We start from the raw sequence: 22,661 nt of genomic DNA on the forward strand, positions 1-22,661 counted from the left end.
ATGGAAGACCTCTCTCTCCCTCTGTAACTGCCTATCAAGTAAATCTTAAAAAAAGAAAATGAAATTAAGAACTCAATTGCACTTATAATCATATCAAAGAGAATAAAATATTTGGGATTAATACTAAAAAAGTATAACAGTTGGACACTGAAAACTATAAACTATGATTGAGAAACGTTAAAGACCTTAATAAGTGGAAATATAGCTGGTGCTCCTGAATAGGAAAACGTAAGACGGCAATAACACAAACTGCTCCACAGGCTCAGCACAATCCCTGTCAAAATTCCAAATGCCTTTTCCTCTAACAGAAATTGACAGGCTTGATGGTAAAATTCATACCAAAATGCAAGGGACCCAAAATAGCTAAAACAATCTTTAAAAAGAAGAATGAAGTTGGAAGGCTCACATTTCCCAATTTCAAAAATTACTACCAAGCTACAGTAATCAAAACACTGTGATACTGGCATAAAAAGACATTTAGATCAATCAAACAGAAACGACAGTCCGAAAACAAGTGCTCACATTTATCCTCAATTTTTGACAAGAGTTCTGAGAAAATTCTATGGGGAAAGATGAATCTTTTCAACAAACAGTGTTGAACAACTTGATAACCACAGGCAAAAGAATGAAGAATTAAGTATAAATGGACCATAAACCTAAATGCAAGAGCCAAAACTGTAGAAAACTTAGAAGAAAGCATAGAAGTACATCTTTCTGGCTCTGGAATAGGCAGCAGTTTCTTACGTATGCCAGCAAGAGCACAAGTGGCAAAAGAGAGAGTAGACAAATGGGACTCATGAGACAACCTACAGAATGGGAGAAAATCTTCACAGATAACAGCTTATAAGGAACTTGTAATCCTGAGTCTTACATTCATCAACTAACAACCAAAGAAAATCCACCAATTTTATAAAAGAGAGAAAGACTTAAATAGATATTTCTCTAAAGAGGGTATGGAAATGGCCAAATAAACACATGACAAGATATTTAAAATCATAGCAATTAGGTAAATGCAAATCAAAACCAAATGAGCTACTACTTTACCTCTACTAGGACAGCTAATACGAAACAGGCAGACAATAACAGGTGCCGGCTCAAATGCGGAGACATTGGAACACTCAGACATTGCTGATGGGAATGTAAAATGGTGCAGCCACTACGGAAAGCCATTTGGCAATTCCTCAAAGTGTGAAACATGAAATTACCATACAACCTACTAATTCCACTTCTATATATACGTCCAAGGAAAAATGAAAAAGTATGTCCTCACAGAATCCTGGACAGGAACGTGCACAGCATTACTCCTAATAGCCAGAATGTCAATCTAACACACATCAACTGATGAATGGGAAAGCAAAGGCAGTGCAACTGAATACGACTCAACAATGAAGGGAAAGGAGCGCTGGTAGTTGCTATAACACAGATAAACTTTGAGAACATCATGCTAAGTGAAAGGGCTGGACATAGAAGTCGATGATGTGGTGCGATCCCATTTATCTAGGATGCTTAGAGCAGGCCAGTCTAGGGCAGCAGAAGGCAGAAGAGCTGTTGCTAGGGATGGAGGGGAGGAGGGAACAGGGCCTGAGTGCCAGTGGGTGCAGGGTTTCTCCAGGGAGTGATTACAACGTTTTGGGATGAGACAGTGGCCAAGGTTACATGACTTTGTGAATAGACCAAAACCCACCTAATTTTCACTTTGAAGGGGTAAACTTCATGTTAGATGAATTATATCTCATAACCAAAAATTTCAAATCTGGAGGCAGAAAAGAGTACATCCTTCTTGTATAGTTTGGTATGTTTTGTGGAAAAAAAGAGTCAGAGGTGTCTGCCAACTTTTTTTGAAGATTTATTTATTTATTTGAAAGGCTGAGTTAGAGAGAGCCAGAGGCAGAGGCAGAGGTAGAGAGAGATCTTCCATCTGCTGGTTCACTCCCCAAATGGTTGCAATGGCTGGAGCTGGCCTGATCCAACGCTGGGAGATGGGATGCTGGCACTGCAGGTGGTGGTTTTACCCACTATGCCACAGCGCTGGCCCCATATCTGCCTGCTTTTGCAACAGCAAAAATAAGTTCCAGGAAGGATCAACAGAAAAACAGTGGAATTGTTTACCTGCAAAGTGTAGGGACTGGGGACCTGAAAATTTCCTGCTGCTGACTCCAGCCAAGTCAACATTAGAGTTATACGCAAAGGAAGCGTTGTTAGTAAATCCTTGAAACTTAGAGAGACCGTTAAGGATCTGGTCACACACGGACCACAAATGGGAAAAGGGAAGGAAGAGAAAAAGGAAAGGAGAGAGGAAGAGAAGAGGAGGGGCAGGGAGGAAGAAGGGGGCCTGGGAGAGGGACAGGAGGGAAAGGAGCCTGGTGTTGGCTGGTGGCTCACCTTGGCCTCAGCACAGTGCCCTCGAGGAGTGTGATAGAAGAATGCCTGCCGGACAGCCACCATCAGGGCATTTTTCTGAGCAACTTGGCATGCCAGGGTCACCTGCATATTCTCCACTCCAGAATGGAACAAGAGCTAAAGGAAGAAAACGTGCAAGTGTTTACAAATTTCTCCTATAAGGAAAGGTGAAGTTAAGGGTTGAGACAGCCACTCCCTCGACATGTCAATATGTGAATCAAACTGCAGGATACACTGGGATCCTGGCTACTCAGCCATAAGGCTGGGTCTTACCCCTCCGTAGGAAGCATTTTAGTCTAGGAAAGCAGCCACCACCAGGCCTGCTTTGCTCTGATTTGCTCCATCTGGTTTTCCCGATGATCAGGAACGGAGCAGGGTCTTAGGAACTAGCAAACAGGTGCTCGGTAGCCAGCTCTTAGAAGCTGAGACTAGATCAACGTTGAAAAAATAAATAAATAAATAAAATCAAATAAATCTGAGTGGCAGGGAAAAAAAAAAAACACAGTACCAGGCTTAAAAAACTCAACTAAACAACTCCAGTAACAAGTGTAGGTTTAAAAAATGTGACGCAAGAATGGTTCAGCACATGCGCTTCTCAGGGCACTGGGACATCAAATAAAGCAAGGCCATCATCACTATTTATGAAATGAAGCCTTTCTTAAATACGGGAGTCATATTTCTATGAATTAAATATGATTTTTAAAAGCACATATGAATAGACTGCCTTATTTGAGTTTATTTTCAAAAAAAAAAAATTTGTAAGTTACCTTAAGGATGGCTTCCTTCGCATAAAAACTAAATTTGCCGATTTGGTTGTCGTCCACTTCGGAGATGGCTAAGACGAGAGCAGTAGGAGAATACCTGCAGGTAGGAACACATCATGGCTGCGATGCGACTTTCTAGTGGTGCCGCAGAAGTTAAGGCCAGGATTGTTGTCTTAGGGCAGGAATGCCAACAGGAAGGCCAAGTGTAGGTTTCATGCAAAGCTTGACATTTCAACCCAAAGACGGTGACTTCTCTGCCGTCCTCCGTCCCTCGGGGACTCGTTCTCTCTGCAGTTGGGTGGGGTGACCACCCCATGGTGCTTAAAACTCATTTCTCTTGATCACTGCTTGCTCTTGTTTCTCCTTTTACCTTCTGGACCACACCTGTTCAGGGTGGCTCTCCGACCTCCTCCTTTGAACACTCCCTACCTGCTGTCCGCTGCTTGCCCTCTCCTGGGCTTCCCAACAATCCCCTAATCATCTGCAGGCACATCTCCTCCTTGGGACATGCTCCTTGTCCCTACCTCTGAGATTGTGCCAAATAATCTGACCTCTATCAAGCTTTGTTTCTTCATCTGTAAATGGAGATATTGCCTCTCTCATAGGTTATGGCAAACATCAAGTGGGATGCTAAGCATGCATGAACTTTTCAAAATCCAAGTATCTGTAATCATGTTTGGTAAATGCTGTGGCTATAATGGCACTTCAGAGTGGTCACTTTAGGGACTGAACATACACGCAAGAAATGTGAACTCAAAACACAAGTTCCTTGGCTGCAGAAGTCTGTCCTAGCAGACCCAGAGGCTTCCCGTAGCATCCAGCTCTCTGGGCCATCACTGGAAGGACCAATCATTGCCTGGCCAGACCGTAGAGCCCTCGGGCAGTCTCTGCTGATTGGTGGATCAGCCTGAACAAAAGTGTGTCCTACTTTCGCAGCCATATGTAACCCCAGCTCCAGCAGGAGGCCCTTGAAGACCCAGGGAGCAGCTTGATGCAGGATGTTTCCCTGCCAGTTAGAACCCTTGGCATCTGTGAGCTAGTTCTGTGTCCCGACAGCAGATTCTGGTTTGGGGGCAGCCTACGTGATGGGATAGAACAGGGGAGGGTGTGCCTCCAGGGGAGTGGTAGACAGTGTCTGACACATGGCCCAGTTTCAGAATGGAAGGGAGGGGGTGGGGGTGGCATCCCCTGGGTGGAAGCCATGTGTGTAAGACACATAGGACAATGCCCCCTTCCCATAACTAAGACTTCCCATCCCCCAATTCCAATCATGTCCAGTAGAGGAATCCAGGGTTGCTACGATCTGCCCCCTATCCCCTGTCATCCCAGCCCATGCTCCAGGGGGTCCTCTGGGGACCAATGCACAGGAGCTGTGTTCTGAGTAGTGATCCACGTTAGCCAAACAACCAATGGTGACTCTTCTTCCTGGGAGTCATCTTTGCCGTCTCTGGGGCAGAGGCAGTCCCAGGAAACCCCAGGAACAGAGCCAGGACCCTGGGAGGAAAGGCAAGCGATGGAGCAGAGAGGGAAAGGAGGGGAAGAGAAGTTTCGCCTGCACCCGCATCACAGCTGAGCATGGGTGAGGAACAGTCCTGCCCCAGAGAGTGCATTTGTGACTGTTACCAGTCAGAGTGTTTCCTTCCGAGCCTGGGCTGAGCCCGTGGGGCATGAGACAGAGGTTTCATTGGTTTGAGTCGGTTTCTGTTACTAACCAAAGAAAGAAAGAGCTTGACTGAAACCCTGCATTATAGCTCCCAAAAACAGCTGCTTAGAAAATGCAAGTGATTTTCCTTTTTTAAAAAAAGATAAGTTAATTTATTTTTATTTGAAAGGCAGAGCAACACAGAAAGTGAATGACAGAGAAAGTGAGAAAGAGCTTGAATCTGCTGGTTCACTCCTGTAAATGCCTAAAACAGCAGGCACTGGGCCAGGCCAAAGCCAGGAGCTCAGAACTCCATCCAGGTCTCCCACAGGGGCGGAGGGGCCTAAGCATCTGAGTCATCAGCTGCTGCCTCCCAGGATACACATCAGCAAGCACTGGGTCAGAAGCCACACCAGGGCCTGGACCCAGGCACTCCAACACGGGACACAGGCATCTCAAGTGGCAGTGCAACCTCTGTGCCACAGCACCTACCCCGACGACAGGAAGTAACTTCTTCCTAGTCCCAAGCAAAGTGAGAAAGCAGCTCTGGACTTTGCAGCCTTGCTCTTCTCCAGCCGGCCAACCCTTTAACCCTTTCCTGCCTGGAGGCAACATGTTCTACTTGGCAGGCTGCTGAGCCTGCAATCTCATCTCATTGGAGTTTTCTTATCTGGGTCTTTAACTTCTCCGTGACTCCGTGTTTGCAAACTCCATTATCTCCCTTGCCCAAGATCTTATTTACTTATTCATTTTTGCCTCCTATTAAAAACAGAAAGACAAACTGGCAACACGGCCGATGGAATATAAGGGCGAGAATTTAACAGTGCCCAATAATGATAGGAATTATTTTTTACTCGTTACGCATTCTACCATTACATTGTGGTCACTTTGTCTCTCCCAAGTCGCACCTGTCCAGCTGGCCAGCGTCCTCCAGCAGGGAAGTTACAAAGGCAGGCGGTGATCCATCCACCTCATCCTTGTGTGATGCAAACTCAAAGGGAACAGGCCTCAGGTGCAAATGGAACTCTTCAAACCCCATCTCCTGTGCCAACTCCTTATAGAGCCTAAAAGAAAAGAAAAGAAAAAAAAAAGAGCCCAGGACACTTGTCGGTGTTTTATCCTGAAAGGCAAGTAAGTGGGAAGAAAACCGAAACACCCAAATAAGCAAACAAAGCTGAGGGCAAACAAGAGGAGTGAGGAGTGGGTGAGTCACGAGGTCACGTGCTCAGCCCTCGCCAGGACAGCTGCAGAGCTACAGCAGGAGATGCGCTGGGCACTTGCTCAGCTCCCGCCTGCAGCGAGCCGGCTCTGGCCTCGGAGCCCTCCGGTGCTGTCCTCAGGCAGCGTTCATCACCTTTCCCGGAGCTGCTCTTAGCCGGCCTCTCTGTTCCCCCGAGCAGCCTCCTGGGTGCAGGATTTCCACTGTTTCCTGCCTCAGGACCACCTCTTCACGGCTTCTCTTCCTCCTGATTTGCAAATTCTGGTGTCTCCTGAGGTTCTAAACCTGGTCATCTCCTCATCTCTTATACCCCTTCTTGGCCAGTTTGTCCAGTCTCAGGCCTAAGACCACTCTCTTGTGTAAGAATCCATGACCTGGGGCTGGTGCTGTGGTGTAGTGGGATAAGCCTCTGGTGGCAGTGCCGGCATCCCATATGGGCGCTGGTTCCTGTCCCGGCTGCTCCACTTCTGATTCAGCTCCCCACTAATGCCCTGGGAAATCAGTGGAAGATGGCTCAAGTGCTTGGCACCCTGCACTTCCATGGGAGACCCAGAAGAAGCTCCTGGCTCCTGGCTTCAGATTGGCCCATCTCTGGCCGTTGTGGCCATTTGGGGAGAAAACCAGTGGATGGAAGACCCTTCTCTCTGTCTCTCTGTAACCCTGCCTCTCAAGTAAGTAAGTAAAACTCTTAAAAAAAAAAAAAAAAAAAAAGACCCTTGCCTCTGTCTGAACTGACTCTGAGCTCAGTCCCACGTTTTCATGGCATGGGCGGGGGGGGGGGGGGGCTTCATTCAGATGTCCTGTACATCTCAGCCTCACATGTCCATGATACTGCCCCACTTACCTTCACCCCCAGCGTAAGAGACTTCTCCTTCTTGAGAAGTTGGCACAATAAGGCTAGGTTCTACTGACGCCTGTGTTAGCTTGCTGGGGCTGCTCTAACGAGTTACGGAGGCACGCACAAAGCACTGAGTGGCCTAAACCACAGAAATGTGCTGTCTCACAGTTCTGGAGTAGAAGCCTGAGATCCGGACGTCGGTGGGGCTGGTTCCTTCTGAGGGCTGTGAGGGAGGGATCTGCTCCAGGCCTCACCCCCTGACTTACAGGTGGCCGTTCTCTCCCTGTGCTAGCACATCATCTTCCCTCTGCGTATGCCTGTATCCAAATGTCTCCATCTTTATAAGGACACCAGTCACATTGGATTAGGGTACACCCTATTCATTTCAATTTAGCTTGATTACTTTTGGGAAAATCCTTCCTCCACGTGCGATTCTAAGGTGTTAGGGGCTAGGACTTGAACATTTGGATTTTGGAGGGACACAACTCCTGCCATAGTAGCTCCTTTTCCATGAAGACTCCCCTGACCCATCAGAAAGAATGAAGTACTCCTGTGTGTCGCTCCCCCTCTTCGTGGAGGAACGACACAGGACCCTGCGCTGTTCTTTCGTCTGCTCGGCCCTCCCCGGGTTTGCTGCTGGTTCTTCCCGGGTTGGCTACTATCCCTTCCACCTCCGTGGAAGGGCAGTCCCCCCTGGCCGCATTCCCCACTTCCGCAGGGGAGCGGCACACCGCCGGCCGGCTCTTCTCGGGGGCTGCACAGGTGTTCCCCTTAGATGTTCCCCTTAGATGTTCCTCGTAGATGTTCCTGGTGAATGCCGTCTCTCTCCTCCTTTATAGTCCTCCTCCGCCAATCCTAACTCGGCTGCCCACATGCCGAGTACGCTGCTCTCCTCTAATCAGGAGTAGGTCCTACAGTTTATTGGTTGAACTGGAGGCAGCTGCGTAGAAGCTGTTTTCTCCTCTCCCAGCGCCATATTGTGGGAGAGCAGATGCATAGAATAAGTCTTAATTCCAGTAACTCAGTCTAGTCCGGGTTGCTCCCCACACCTGTGCTCTTCCTTATTGCGTTCATAAGAGTAGAATATTATGATTATGCTAAATTTGGAGTGACTTTTACATCACCTGCTCCCTGAGAGCAAGGATCATAAATTCTGGGGTGGCAGTGTCAGAGAGGGTCATGATATCCTGACTAATAGTTCAAATGCTGCTTCTACACTTTGCTACTTATATGACCTGGGGCAAATTACTTAACTTTTCTCAGCCTCTATTTCCTTGTGGATAAACGATATTCTGAGAACTAAAGGAGATACACATAAAGCCCAGAACACTGACACTGGCTGGCGGTGAACAGCTGGCCTCTCATGGGGGATCGGAACCCAAGAGCACTCTACCTGGTTTTCGGCCCACTGAACACGCCCACTGGGGTTCTGCCTTCATCGCCCACTCACCCCGCACCGTGACTTACTCATCTCTCCCTTTCCTACTCTGTCAGATCTGGATGCTGTCACTGACTCCTCTCCTTAGGCCCTCTGCTACTCAACTTTATTACATCCAAGGGAAAATTCAACCAATATTCCTTGAGTGCTGGGGGGTGGCTCAGGGCCCATACCAGGCAAGCGGATATAATAGTAGATGATGCTAGCAGGATCCACCAATATTAAGTGTCTGGCCCAAGTGCTTGGACCCCTGCTACCCACATGAGAGACCTGGCTGGAGTTCTGCCCTGGCCACTGTGTGCCATTTGGGGAGTGAATTAACACTTTCTCTCTCTCTCTCTCTCTCTCTCTCTCTCTGCTTTCAAATAAATAAATCTTAAAAAAAATTAAACATCCAATTAAACGGAAATGTGTTGAATGGAGAGAAAACCCAGATGCTGTAAGAGGGCCTGGGCCGGGTGAGTGGTCAGGACACGTGTCAGGGGCATGGAAGGAGGAAGAAGCAAAGCAGAGAGCTGACCATTTTGGCCATTTAGAAAACCCATTCTGTTCTCAGCCAAAACCTCACAAGCCAGGAGAGAACAGGGTGATATAGCCAAAGTCTTCAGGGGAAAAACTGCCAGCCAAGAATACTTATAGCTAGTAAAGCTATCTTTCAGGCATGAAGGAGAAGTAAAGATTTCCTACAACAAACAAAACACGAGTAGAATATCAAGATTACTCCAAGTTCTGGGTACTTTTTCTACAAGAGCTCATGGAGAGCAAGGAGTGGTAGTGTCAGAGAGGTGAATGATCTTCGTCCCCAGCAGACCAGCCCCACCAGCAAGGCGTAAGGAGGCCCTCACTAGACCTGAAAGGATGACGGCTCCCACCACGGAAACAGGGGAACGAGCGCACGAAACTCAACAGTGGAGCAGACACGTGAATGAGAAAGAGAACAGGATGCAACGCTGTCAATGCAGAAAACCATCAAAGCACAAAGATGAACAAGACAGGAAGAAACAGGATCACAAAATAACCAGGAAAACAATGACAGAATGACAAGCCTAGGTAGCATGTCTGTCTGTCTGTCTCTCATTCTCTTTCTCTTTTCCTCTCAAATAAAAATTGTAAAAAGAGACAATATCCAAAGAAACAAATCAGAGATGACAAAGGAAACGTTAACACAGAAATACAAAGATCATTAGGGACCATTATGAACATCTCTACACCAAAAACTTGGAAACTCTAGAGGAAATGGATACATTTCTGGACACAAATAACCTAATTGAAACTTCAAGACACAGAAAACCTGATTAGACCAATAACAAGTAACAGTATTAAATCAGTAATAGAACATCTCCCAACAAAGAAAAGCCCAGAACCAAATGGATTCACTGCTGATTTTTACCAGATTTTTAAAGATGTAGTGTCAAGGCCAGTGCTGCGGCATAGCAGGTAAGGCTGCTGCCTGCAGTGCCAGCATCCCACATGGGTGTCAGTTCAAGATCCGGCTGTTCCATTTCTGATCCAGCTCTCTCCTTTGACCTGGGAAAGCAGCGAAAGTGGCCCAAGTCCTTGGGCCCCTGCACCAGTGTGGGAGACCCAGAAGAAGCTCCTGGCTCCTGGCTTCCGACTGGGCTAGCTCCGACCGTTGTGGCCATTTAGGTAATAAACCAGCGGTTTGAAGACCTCTCTCTTTCTCTCACTTTTTCTCTGCCTCTGCCTCTCTATAACTCTGCCTTTCAAATAAATAAATATTTTTTAAAAAATCTAATGCCAATTTTCATCAAGCTATTCCTCAAGTATTTAAAGGGGGGAGATCTTTCCAAACTCATTCTATGAGGCCAGCACTAGCCAGATACCCAAATCAGACAAACACATAAGAAAGAAAGAAAACTGCAGACTAATATCCTGGATGAACATATATGTAACAATTCTCAACAAAATACTAGTAAATGGAATTTAATGGCAAATAAGAAGATTGTACATCAGGATCAAGTGGGAGTCATTCCAGGGAACTGAGGATACTTTAACACCCACAGATTGATAAATACAATACATCATGATCCTGATCATCTCAGTAGATACAGGAAAAAAACATTCAATAAGACTCAATAGCTCCTCACAATAAAATTCCCAAAAAATTATATATAGAAGGAATATACCTCAAAACATTATTAATGATAAATTCATAACATACATCATACTGAATGGGGAAAAGCTAGAATCATTTCCTCCAATATCAAGAACAAGACAATATTCAATATCGTATCAGAAGTCTTAGCCAGAGTAATAAGATAAAAAATAAAGAGCATCTAAATAGGAAAGGGGGAGATCACGTTATCCTTGTTTATGGATGACATGATTTTATATATACAAAAGCCTAAAAACTCCACAGGAAAAAAGGTGTTAGAACTGATACACCTAGTAAGGGTGCAACATACAAAATCAACATGAAAATCAGCAGCTTTTTTATGTTCCAATAATGAAATTGTTGAGAAGGAAATCAAGAAAGCAATCTCATTTACAATAACCACAAAATAAACTTCTAGGGGATGAATTAAATCCAGGAAGTGAATTATCTATACAATGAAAATTATAAAAGAAATTAAAGAGAACTCAAAAAATAGAAAGACATCCTATGTTCATGGATTAGAAGAATTAATATTGTTGATGTGTCCATAGTACCCAAAGCAATCTACAGATTCAATGGAATTCCTATCAAAATACCTATGACATTCATTTTTATTCAAAGATTTGTTTATTTATTTGAGAGAGTTACAGAGAGAGAGACACACACACACACACACACACACACACAGAGAGAGAGAAAGAGAGAGAGGGAGATTCCATCTGTTGGTTCACTCCCCAAATGTCTACAATGGCTCAATCTGGATCAGGCCAAAACCAGGAGCCTGGAACTCCTCTGAGTTTCTCATGTGGGGGCAGGGACCCAAGCACTTGGACCATCTTTTGTTGCATCACCTGTGAGCTGAATAGGAAATGTGGCAGCTGGAACTTGAACTGGTGCTCATATGGGATGCTGGCACTGTGGGAGGTGGCTTAAGCCACTGTACCATAACACTGACCCCATCAATGACATCCTTTACAGAAACTGCAAAATACTACTAATTTGTGTAGAATCACAAGAGTCCCTGAATAGTCAAAGCAATCTTGAGCAAAAAGAACAAAGGTATTACAATACCTAATTTCAAAACATACTAGAAAGCAAAAGCCACAAAGTTGCCTGGCACTGGCATAAAAACAGATATATAGACCAATGAAACAGAATAGAGAACTCAGAAATAAACTTATATGTTTACAGCCAACTTAGTTTCGACAAAGACAGCAAAAGCATATGATAGAGAAAGGGAAGTCTCTTAAAAAAAAATTATGCTGGGGTAGGTGGCATAGTGGGTAAAGCCGCTACCTGCAGTGCCAGCATCCAATATGGGCACCAGTTTGAGTCCTGGCTGCTCCACTTCTGATCCAGCTCTCTGCTGTGGCCTGGGAAAGCAGTGGAGGATGGCCCAAGTCTTTGGGCCCCTGCACCCGTGTGGGAGACTGGGAAGAAGCTCCTGGCTCCTGGTTTCGGATGGGCACAGTTCCAGCTGTTATGGCCAACTGGGGAATGTTCCAGTGGGTGGAAGACCTCTCTCCCTCTCTCTGCCTCTCCTTCTCTCTCTGCATAACTCTGACTTTCAAATAAACAAATAAATCTTTAAAAAAAAAAAAAGTGATGCTGTGAAAACTGGACATTCACAGGCAAAAAAAAAAAAAATCAAACTAGACCCTTATCTCTCATCATATACAAAAATTAACACAAAGTGAATCAAAAACTTAAATGCAAGACTCAAAAGCTATAAAATTACTAAAAGAAAGCATAGAGGAAATTCTTTGGAAGATTGTTCTGTGTAAAGTTGTTTTTTTGTTTTGTTTTGTTTTGTTTTTGCATATGATCCCAAAAGCACAGGTAACAAAAGTAAAAACTGACAAATGAAATTATATCAAACTAGAAAGATTTTGCACAACAAAGGAAGCAAACAAAAGAGTGAAGAGGGGCCGGTGCTGTGGCGCACTGGGTTAAAGCCTTGGCCAGAAGTGCCAGCATCCCATATGGGCACCGGTTCTAGTCCCGGCTGTTCCACTTCCCATCCAGCTCTCAGCTATGGCCTGGGAAAGCAGTGGAAGGTGGCCCAGTGCTTGGGCTCCTGCACCCAAGTGGGAGACCTGGAAGAAGTTCCTGGTTCCTGGCTTCAGCCTGGCCCAGCCTTGGCCATTGCAGCCATTTGAGGAAGGAACCAGTGGATGGAAGACCTTTCTCTCTGTCTCTCCCTCTCTCTGTGTATAACTCTACCTCTCAAGTAAATAAATATTTTCTTAAAAAATGGACATTTTCCAAAGAGGATACGCAAATGGCCATATGAAAAAATGCCCAGCATCTCTAATCTTCAGGGAACTGAAAGTCAAAACCAGAATGAGATATCACCGTCCTCTAGTTAGAATGGTTATTATAAAAAAGATAAATGCTGGATAGGATGTGGAGGAAAAAGGAACCTTTTGCACTCTTGATGGGAATAAAAATTAGTACATTATAGAAAACAGTAAATCATAAGTTAGCCATTATAGAAAAAATAAGCAATAAATAATAATAATGAATTAGCCATTACAGGAAACAGTATGAAACTTCCACACAGAAAAAAACAAGAAATAGAACTTCTATATGGGATGGGCATATGGCGCAGCAGTTAAGATGCTGCTTGGGATGTCCACATCCCATACCAGAGGATCTGTGTTCAAGCCCCAGCTCTGCTTCCAGTTCTGGCTTCCTACTATCGTACACCCTGAGAGGCAAAAGGTGATGGGTCTCTGTCACCCACATGAGGGACCTAGCTTCAGTCTTGGTCAGCCCCAGCTTCCACGGGCATGTGGGGAGTAAACCAGCTGATGGAAGATCTCTGTTTCTGTATTGATCTTGCTGACTTTCTCTTTCTTTCTTTCTTTCTTTCTTTCTTTCTTTCTTTCTTTTTTTGGACAGGCAGAGTTAAACAGTGAGAGAGAGAGAGAGAGAAAGGTCTTCCTTTTTCCATTGGTTCACCCCCCAAGTGGCTGCTACGGCCGGTGCGCTGCGCCGATAGGAAGCCAGGAGCTCGGTGCTTCCACCTGGTCTCCCATGGGGTGCAGGACCCAAGCACTTGGGCCATCCTCCACTGCACTCCCTGGCCACAGCAGAGAGCTGGACTGGAAGAGGAGCAATGGGGACAGAATCCAGCGCTCCGACCGGGACTAGAACAGGGTGCCAGCACCACAGGCGGAGGATTAGCCAAGTGAGCTGTGGCACTGGCCTACTCTCTGACTTTCAAATGCATAAAATAAATATATGAAACTTTTTAGAAAATGGGTTATCTTTAAAAAACCAAAACTACCGTATGACCCAGCATTGTTACTTCTAGATTCATATCCAAAGGAACTGAAACCAGTATTTCAAAGAGACATCTGCACGCACATGTTTACTGCAGCGCTACTGACAGTAACCAAAACATGGAAGCAACCTAGGTGTCCTTTGTCAGATGACGAGGTAAAGAAACAGTAGCATTTATTCACGGTGGAATATTATTCAGCCATAAGAAAGAGCAAAAGTCTGCCATTTGCAGCAACATAGATGGAACTGGAGGGCCCTGTGTTCAGTCAAATAAGTCAGACAACGACAAATACCACATGATCTCACTTCTATGTGGAAGCTAAAAAGTTGGTCTCAAAGAAGTAGATGGGTGGTTACGGACGCTGGGAAGGGTGTGAGGGAGGGGAGGATGAAGAGAGGATGGTTCATGGGTACAGGGATGCGGTTGGATAGTAGGAATAACTTCAAGTTCCATAGTGCAGAATGATGGTTGACAACAGTCAATGAAATACGATAAAATAGCTAGAAGAGAGGATTTTGAATGTGTCCCCAAGACAAACATATATGTCTAGGGTGACAGACATGCCAATTGCCAATGCCCCTGATCTGATCATTACACATCATATACGGTATTGAAATGTGACTGTACCCATGAATATGTGTAATTCCTATATAACAACTTTAATAAATGAATAAATGACCCACTGTGGCTGTTCTGGGGCAGGGCAGTGGGGCAAGGTTTGTGGACAGGGAGCCCCGTGGTCTACAGCTCCCCACGCCTTTCCACAGAGCTTCTGGTGCCCCGGCACCCACGCCTCTACTGACCGAGCTAAGTGCGCACTCTGCAGACTCGCTTCTATCAGCCGGTGGCGGAGGGTCAAGAGCTCCAGGAGTCTGGCGAACGTGTCCAGGGGCAGCACAGGAGGCCCCAGCCCTCGTTCCTGTCCTGCTGCTGCTGCAGGCTGGAGAGCCAGCAGGCCTATCTCTTCCACGAGAAAGGGATCTCCCATCACTTTAGCCGAAAACAGCTGCAAGAAAGCACACTTCTCTTTAACACAGAAAGGACGAAATCTGGCATATTAGAAAAGTATCGGCAGTGGCACAGACTCTGGGTCCAGATTTCCTGAGCTCACTTTCTGGCTCTACCACTTACATCCTGTGAGGTTTTGGACAATGTACACAATACCACCGTCTCCCAGTTTCTCCATCTGTAAAGTAGGCATAAAGATGATAACCAATACCTACTAAAACTCACAGACAATAACTACCTAAGCGGGATGTTAAGAGGAGAAGTGAGCTAATACCTGCAGTTACTGTTATTGTTTTTATAAAGTTTGCATATAAATGAAGAATAGGACAAAGACAACCTAAATGGAAATATTAGTTCCTGATTTTGGAAAGTATTTTGGGGGCCAAGAAAAACAACTTTTTTTTTTTAAATCAAGCCCTCTAATTGCAATTTTCAAATTTCCAAGTTTTTTCACATCTACTAACTTGTTTTTCTTTGGTGTCACAGACACCTGTTTAGCAAGGTGGGGTCTGACCCAAGGCAGAGGCATTCCGGGATCACCCTGCAGTACCAGGTTTCCTAATTCCAGGTTCATGAGTTCTGTGGTAGCCCATGCTGCTGTAATGGCTCTGGGTGACTCACAAAGTCACCGCATTGTCCTGTAATGTCTTGGTGGGCACCTGTGTTCTAATGGAGCACTCCCAGCAAGGACCTCACTTGGGGAATCCTTGTCTGCCTGTCCTGGTGATCCCGCAAGGGGGCAAAAGTCCCCTTAGCCACCCATTTCTCAGCCAAAGGACCTGCCTATTCAAGGACGCAATTTCTAGACTCTCACAGTCTTCCAAAGTGGTAACCAAGAGACCCTATTCATTGAATTCCTGTAGCTTACTGGAGGCAACGCCCCTTCATGTTCTGACCTAATACAAAAGATTGGTCCAAGTGTTATTCATTTTTTTATTCATATTTCCAGGCCCAAATTCAAACACATTTCAAAAATAATCTGAATTAAGACTGTGAGGCAGGACTGGCGCTTGGCACAGCAGGCTTTAAAGCCCCAGCCTGCAGTGCCGGCGTCCCATCTGAGCGCCATTTGCATCCTGGCTGCTCTACTTCTGATCCAGCTCCCTGCTAATGCCCCTGAGAAAGCAGTGGTGGATAGTCCAAGTCCTTGGGCTCCTGCACCCACATGGGAGACCCAGAGGCAGCTCCTGGCTCCTGGCTTCATCCTGGCCCAGCCCTGGTCTCGTTGCAGCTATCTGAGGAGTGAACCAGCGGATGGAAGACCTCTCTCTCAGTCTCTACCTCTCTATAACTCTACCTTTCAAATAAATAAATAAATAAAGACTGTGTTGTATCAGTGAGAGACTAAACAGGATTCCCAGACACTCACTGTAAATTTCTAAGAAAATTTCAAATATGTTTGTGAAACAGTACTGTAAGACAATGTGAAATGAATCCTCAATAAATGATCACAGGATAAATGGCTGATAATTTGGGGAAAATTCTGTTTTAACTTATACCTCCCACAACATACATACACATACATACACCACACACACACACACACCCCAGCACCATTCCAGTGGAACATTAAGGGAGTTAATTTTTTTTTTTTTTTTTGACAGGCAGAGTGGACAGTGAGAGAGAAACAGAGAGAAAGGTCTTCCTTTGCCGTTGGTTCACCCTCCAATGGCCGCCACGGCCGGCACGCTGCGGCCAGCGCACCGCGCTGATCCGATGGCAGGAGCCAGGTGCTTCTCCTGGTCTCCCATGGGGTGCAGGGCCCAAGCACTTGGGCCATCCTCCACTGCACTCCAGGGCCATAGCAGAGAGCTGGCCTGGAAGAGGGGCAACCGGGACAGAATCCGGTGCCCCGACCGGGACTAGAACCCAGGGTGCCAGCACCGCAAGGTGGAGGATTAGCCTAGTGAGCCGCGGTGCCAGCCCAAGTTAAATATTTTTAAAATAAAATCAAACTTTTAAAATTAGAATAGAATAAGAGAAATATACCATCGACAGGAAGATTTTCCTTCTGAAATTAGGAGGAGAGTGGAAGTCACAAAGGAAATGACCACAGACAGACTATGTGAAAGTAAGGAGTTTCTGTTAAAAATTAGACAAAGAGGAAATAGGAGCAGAAAATGTGATAGACACGAATAAGGAAAACTCATGTAAGTAGATAGCACAGATGTTAATATTTACCAACAAACAAACAAAAGGAAAGAACAGAAAAAATGAGCGAGCAACAGAACATTTGGGAGAAAACATAATCGCTCTGAACAGCAAGGAAATATAAATTAGTAGCACAAGGCCACCTCTCAGGCCTCTGAGCGCACTAGCACATGCGCGGTATGCTTCCGCCCAGTGCTGTCTAGTGCACTCTGATATAGCTGGCGTTAGAAGCTGGCACGGCTCTTTTGGAAAGCACTCTGTCCATGTGCATCCAGAGATTTCAATTTCATTCTAGTGATTCTGCTTCCAAGAACCTATCAAAAGGAATCAATTCAAAATATAGGGGAAAATCTATAAGCGTCAAGATGTCCCTGACGGCATTTTAAATAATAATGAAAAATTTGAAACCACGCTAATGCTCATCCATAGGAAAATGGATAGAGAAGTGATGACTCATCCTTTAAGGGAATTACTGGGCCATAGCAGGGAACACAAAGACTTGTGAGCAATATGAAAATATCTGATATAAATGCTGAATGGGTCAATGATGGTATATGAAGGATGTGATCAGAACTATGTAAAATGTGCACTTGAATAACACTTGAATGCAGCAAAATAACAATCATGAAGATATCTGAGTGATTGTGTTTAGGTTATACGTCTCTCTTTCCTCTTGTGCTTGGATTCTCTGTAATTTTATATAATTTTCATCCATTTAAAATTGATCTGAAATACAACAGAATTTGGGTTTGGGCGGGAAGGGCTGGGAGGCTGGGGCAGCCCCACAGAGCAGATGTTTTTGGCCTCTGGGTCTCTTGAAAGAGCTCTCGCGCCACAGCGAGTGCTCGTGCAGAGCTCAGTTCTTTGGAAATCCAGGCTCAACTCCAACAGCCTTAATGGACAAAGAAAGGTATCGAAATTCAACTGCAGACACCGCTTAAATCGGTAGTTTGAACCAGTCTGAGCTGCTGGGCGGTAGAGCTGGACAGGGCGTAGAGAAAGAGACGCTCTGAGAAGCTAAGATGCTTGCTCAGAGCCACCCAGCACGCTAACGGCAGGACTGAGCTCCGTGCTCAGCGTTTTGTCTCCTCTCCCAGATCCTGTCTCAAGATGAGGGGAAAAAGGGAATTTCAGGAAGAGAAAATGCATAATTGTTTATTTAAAATGGACATTGTTAAAATGTATGTCAATAATGAACCAGAAAACATTTCCTACATGCCTACATCCCACTTTTAATTTTAATTGCAGCGATATCCTTATAAAATGAGAAACATCGACCAAAGTGGGGGTGGGGGATCACATAAAAGTTCTGGCAAAGCCTATGACTATGATTCCTCTCTGGCCAAATAGAGGGGAACAGAGCCAAACAGAAAACAAAGCTAAGTAGTAACATCTGGAAGGAAACACTCTTTCTGCCAGAGACCCCCTGGGAAAGGACCTACCTCTGTCTGGAGCCGCACACTGTACCAGGTCTCAGGCTGGGTCGGGGCAAAGCACAGGTCCAGGGCCAGCCGCAGGATGCGTCGCTCTAGCAGGGCAAGGCCGCTGGCTGTTGTGGGTCTAGAGGCCCGGCAGGCTTCCTGGAGGAGGTAGTCCAGGGCTTTGGGGATGAGTGCAGCCAGGCCAAGAGAAGGATGGAACTCCAGCAGATAAATGTCTTCCAAAGCTGGGCTAGAAGAAGAGGAACCGCAAGTGAGATTCACACGAGGAAGACTTGAACCTCGTCTGAAGATAATTTGAACTTAAAATTTTTAAAGACCCCTAATATAGTTTCTATAGGTCCAGTGCATTATTAAAAAAAACCTGGGGTCCCAGAGGGACCTCAGAATCCATCCAGTGGACCCCCTGGCTTATACAGTATGCTCTTTGCTTTCATTTGAACGCTTTTAAAGCTGCAAGACACAGGCAAGTAGTCTGAAAACCAAGAAAAGTGCTGGGTCTAACTCCTGACCCTCGCTCTTGACTCCAGCTTCCCACCAGTGCACACTGTAAAAGGCACAGCAATGGCAGCTGGGTTCCTGGGAGACCTGGATTGAGTCACCACCTACCAGCTTCCACTCTGCCCTATTTGGCTGTTGTAGGCATTTGGGAAGTGAACTAGCAGATAGGAGATTCTCTCTCTCTCTCTCAATTTCTTAAAGCCCAAGAAGAATCAGATTAAGGCTATACATGGATGGCAACACAGTCAACCTTGTAGTAATCAAAGCTGAGTGTGAGTTATATGAGCAGTCTTTGTGCTTCTTCACAATTTTCACTCTAGAAATTCAAAACTATCCTGAGATGAAAAGTTTATTTTAAAAATTAGTAAATTATCTGAAAACAAAATAACTTAAAATAAAGGTGACTAAATAAAAAGCAAATAATTTCTGGGGCTGACAGTGTGGCATAGTAGATTAAGCCTCTACCTGCAGTACCACCATCCCATATGGGTTCTGGTTTGAGTCCTGGCTGCTTCACTTCTGATCCAGCTCTCTGCTATGGCTGGGAAAGCAGTAGAAGATGGCCCAAGTGCTTGGTTCCCTGCACCTGTGTGGGAGATTGGAAGAAACTCACGGCTCCTGACTTTGGATTGGCCTATATCTGGCCATTGCAGCCATTTGGGGAGTGAAGCAGCAGACGGAAGACCTCTCTCCATCTCTCCATCTCTCTCTCTCTTTCTCTCTCTCTCTCTCTCTCTCTAACTCTGCCTCTCAAATAAATAAATAAATCTTAGAAAAATAATAATAATTTTCATGGCTACTGGTTTTTTTTCCACTTGAATATTCATCTCATTTCCCCCCAAATATTAAGAGACAAAGACAATTTTTACATTCTGTATACAACTGCCAGAAACATTCATATTTGCTGTGAGGATACTGTATTTTAGGAATGGATGTGGCCAGAACCAACACAACACTTGCCTGCAGGCTTTTCCTTTGGAAATAAAGGACAGAGGCCAAGTTATGGCCCCTTCTGTACCAACACAGGGCTGAAGAGCATGGATGCCGCCCTTTAAACCATGCAAATGGGACTTTTCTTATTCCTGCACACTAAGACATCGGCCCACAGTCTGCCAAGGAATCTCATCAAGCAAATAACATTCGCCTTTGAGACTCTCTCGATGGATTTTAGCAGCCATACGGTCCCAGCCTCTTCTGCCAAAACCCACACGCACAGCTGGTGCGTTGGCTCCAGTACAGTGGAGGAGTCAGTCCTGAGAAAGGTCTATGTAGAAAACGCAGAGTTTTGTGCCTAGAATTCCCAGGGCTCTTCAACCAGAACCAAGGAGAGCGTCTCAGCATCGGCACGCTGCCTGTCCCCAAGACGACACCACAATCCACAACAGCAATGTGTCGTCTGCCATCATGGCTGGACTGGACACTGCACAGAGGCATAAGGGCATGCCCACACTGTTCACCTCTGGGTCCCCAGGCCCAGCACACCTCCTGGTACATGTAGGTGCTCAACAAGTGTTTGCTGGGTGTTGAAAAGAGCAGGACAACTTCTCCCCAAATTCAGAGGCAAGAGGTGCAGACCTAGAGCCACATGGATCAACCTAGGCCTTATCATTCGCTTCCCAGTCCCTTCTGTCCCCAAAGGCTGGAAGGGAGTAAGGCTGGGGCTGGTCACGTCAAGGGGGTGACAAGGTCTGTGCCCTCTCTGAGCAGTCTCAGCAAACGTAATCCTGCTCCTTGGAGAGGTCTTGGTCACAAAACAACTCTGCAGACGCCTTTTTAGTGACGCTTGCTAGAATCAACTAATTCCTTTTTGAGAAACTTTCAAGCACACACAGTTTCATATATAGGGGGGTCTTCAAAAAGTTCATAGAGAATGCATATTATGAAAAAACTATGCATGGATTTCAAGGAGTTTTGCACCAAAATAAGCTTACTTCTTAATTGCATTTTTCTCTAAAATTTTTTTAAAATGTACTTATTTGAAAGGTACATACACACACAGATCTTCCATCTGCTGTTACATTCCCCCAGCGCCCACAGTCAGGGCTGAGCCAGGCCAAAGCCAGAACCCTGGAACTCAATCTAGGTCTCCCCCATGGGTGGCAGGGAGCCCAGCACTTGTGCCATCATCTGCTGCCTCCTGGGTGTGCATCAGCAGGAAGCTGGGATTGGAAGTAGAGCTGGGACTTGAGCCCAGCCGCTGTGATACTGGGCTGTATCCCAAGGGGCACCTCAACAGCTGTGCCGAATGTCTGCCCCTATTTCCATTTTTCCATGAATTATTTGTGGGCTTATGTGGTACCTCTGATTCAATTCTCTTGTTGTGTCTTAAGAGCACCTGCTTTTCCCCCTAGGACTTTCCAAGGTAATGATGGTCCTGCGTGCAGTGGCACAAGCATAAATCCTAGCCTCCCATTCTTTGTTATTTACGAAACAGACAGAAATGCAATATACAGGGGAATTCTGTGGTTTTTATACCCATGTCTCTTATCACCTCAAAACTTACAGGTGCTTTCTGGAGTCAAAATATTTTTAAATTTTACTTTTTTTAAAAGAATTATTCTGGGGCTTGCACTGTGGCTTAGCAGGTAAAGCCACCACCTTCAGTGCTGGCATCCCATATGGGTGCCAGTTCGAGTACCAGCTGCTCCACTTCCAATCCGGCTCTTTGCTATGGCCTGGGACAGCAGAAGATGGCCCAAGTCCTTGGGCCCCTGCACCTGTGTGGGAGACCTGGAAGAAGCTCCTGGCTCCTGGCTTCAGATCAGCACAGCTCTGGCCATTGTGGCCAGCTGGGAATGAACCAGCTGATGGAAGACCACTCTCTCTCTCTTTGCCTATCCTCCTCTCTCTGTGTAACTCTGACTTTCAAATAAATAAATCTTTTTTTTTTTTAAAGATTATTCTATTTTAAAGGCAGAGCTACAGAGAGAGAGGAGAGGAAGCAATCTTTCATCTGCTGGCTCATTCCCCAGTAGGCCACAACAGCCAAGGCTGGGCTGAGCTGAAGCCAGGAGCTTCATCCATATCTCCCATGTGGGTGCAGGGGCCCAAGCACATGGGCCATCTTCTGCTGCTTTCCCAGGGGTATTAGCAGGGAGCTGGATCAGAAGTGGAGCAGCCAGGGCTCAAATCAGAGTCCATCCAGGAGGCAAGCATCACAGGCAGCAGCTTAGCCTGCTGTGGCACCATGCTGCCCTTCGAGTCATATTTAGATTTAACACCACCCCTTCAAATTAATCTAGAAGAGAAAATGCAAAGTGCCTAAGCCAACACCAACTTACCAGCTGTTGTTGATGGAAATCAATTGTTTGCAAATGATGTTGAGGGGAAGGCCGAATTTATTCCTATCATCAAGATCGAGATGATCTTCTCGCCAAAGCCTCTGGACATATTCCCGCTGACACTCTATCTATAAATGCAGCATGAGCATTAAAATTAGAAAAGGTTGAGCCCTCCCAGGGGTGTGAGTTATGAGCCTTGACATGAGAAGGGTATCTCCCTTCGCACGTCTTTACCATCTGACGAATTTTCACCCAGACACTACTTGGAAGGTCATTTGCAATGGACCTGCTGGACTCTCAGTCTGAGCCCAGGGTCAGCCCAGGGAAGCAACAGCAACCAATGTCAAGAGCAAAAGAAAACGTCTTTCAGTCACATCATTCACTCTCTGGAAAAAAACTTCCCACCAGATTCTAATATCCTGCGTCTCCTGTTTGCTTCCCACTGTAGCCTATTTCCCTGGAGGACTGAGAATGGGATCATTTCTTTCCAGGTCCGAAAAATAGTCCCAAAAAGCTTAAATAGAAATGCCACTTGCACAATCAGGCTTGGAGAAAGATTTATCACTAGCTAGTTC

General features: G+C 45.7%; 1 protein-coding gene across 10 annotated transcripts in view; it reads right to left on the reverse strand.

Moving 5' to 3' along the window:
* LOC100346633 (uncharacterized) overlaps positions 1–22,661 on the reverse strand; it is a 209,292-nt gene that overhangs the window by 85,727 nt on the left and 100,904 nt on the right. For 8 of the 10 annotated variants that reach the window (XR_016234560.1, XR_016234562.1, XR_016234561.1 and 5 more), the window contains exons 18-23: positions 22,087–22,214; positions 18,308–18,536; positions 14,510–14,712; positions 5,715–5,870; positions 3,168–3,261; positions 2,383–2,517 (exon numbers count right to left, since the gene is read on the reverse strand). Coding sequence is in view for 7 of the 10 variants with exons in the window: in XM_089333835.1 (XP_089189961.1) it covers positions 2,383–2,517; positions 3,168–3,261; positions 5,715–5,870; positions 14,510–14,712; positions 18,308–18,536; positions 22,087–22,214 (945 nt within the window). In the remaining 3 variants the exon portion in view is untranslated. Of the gene's footprint in view, positions 1–1,863; positions 2,048–2,382; positions 2,518–3,167; positions 3,262–5,714; positions 5,871–14,509; positions 14,713–18,307; positions 18,537–22,086; positions 22,215–22,661 lie in introns of those variants that run through there. The other 2 variants (XM_089333841.1, XM_089333840.1) reach the window with 2 other exon arrangements.

The sequence above is a fragment of the Oryctolagus cuniculus genome, chromosome 5 (assembly GCF_051225735.1).
Source record: "Oryctolagus cuniculus isolate XC-2025 breed Fujian yellow rabbit chromosome 5, ASM5122573v1, whole genome shotgun sequence".
NCBI classification, from domain to species: Eukaryota; Metazoa; Chordata; class Mammalia; order Lagomorpha; family Leporidae; genus Oryctolagus; species Oryctolagus cuniculus.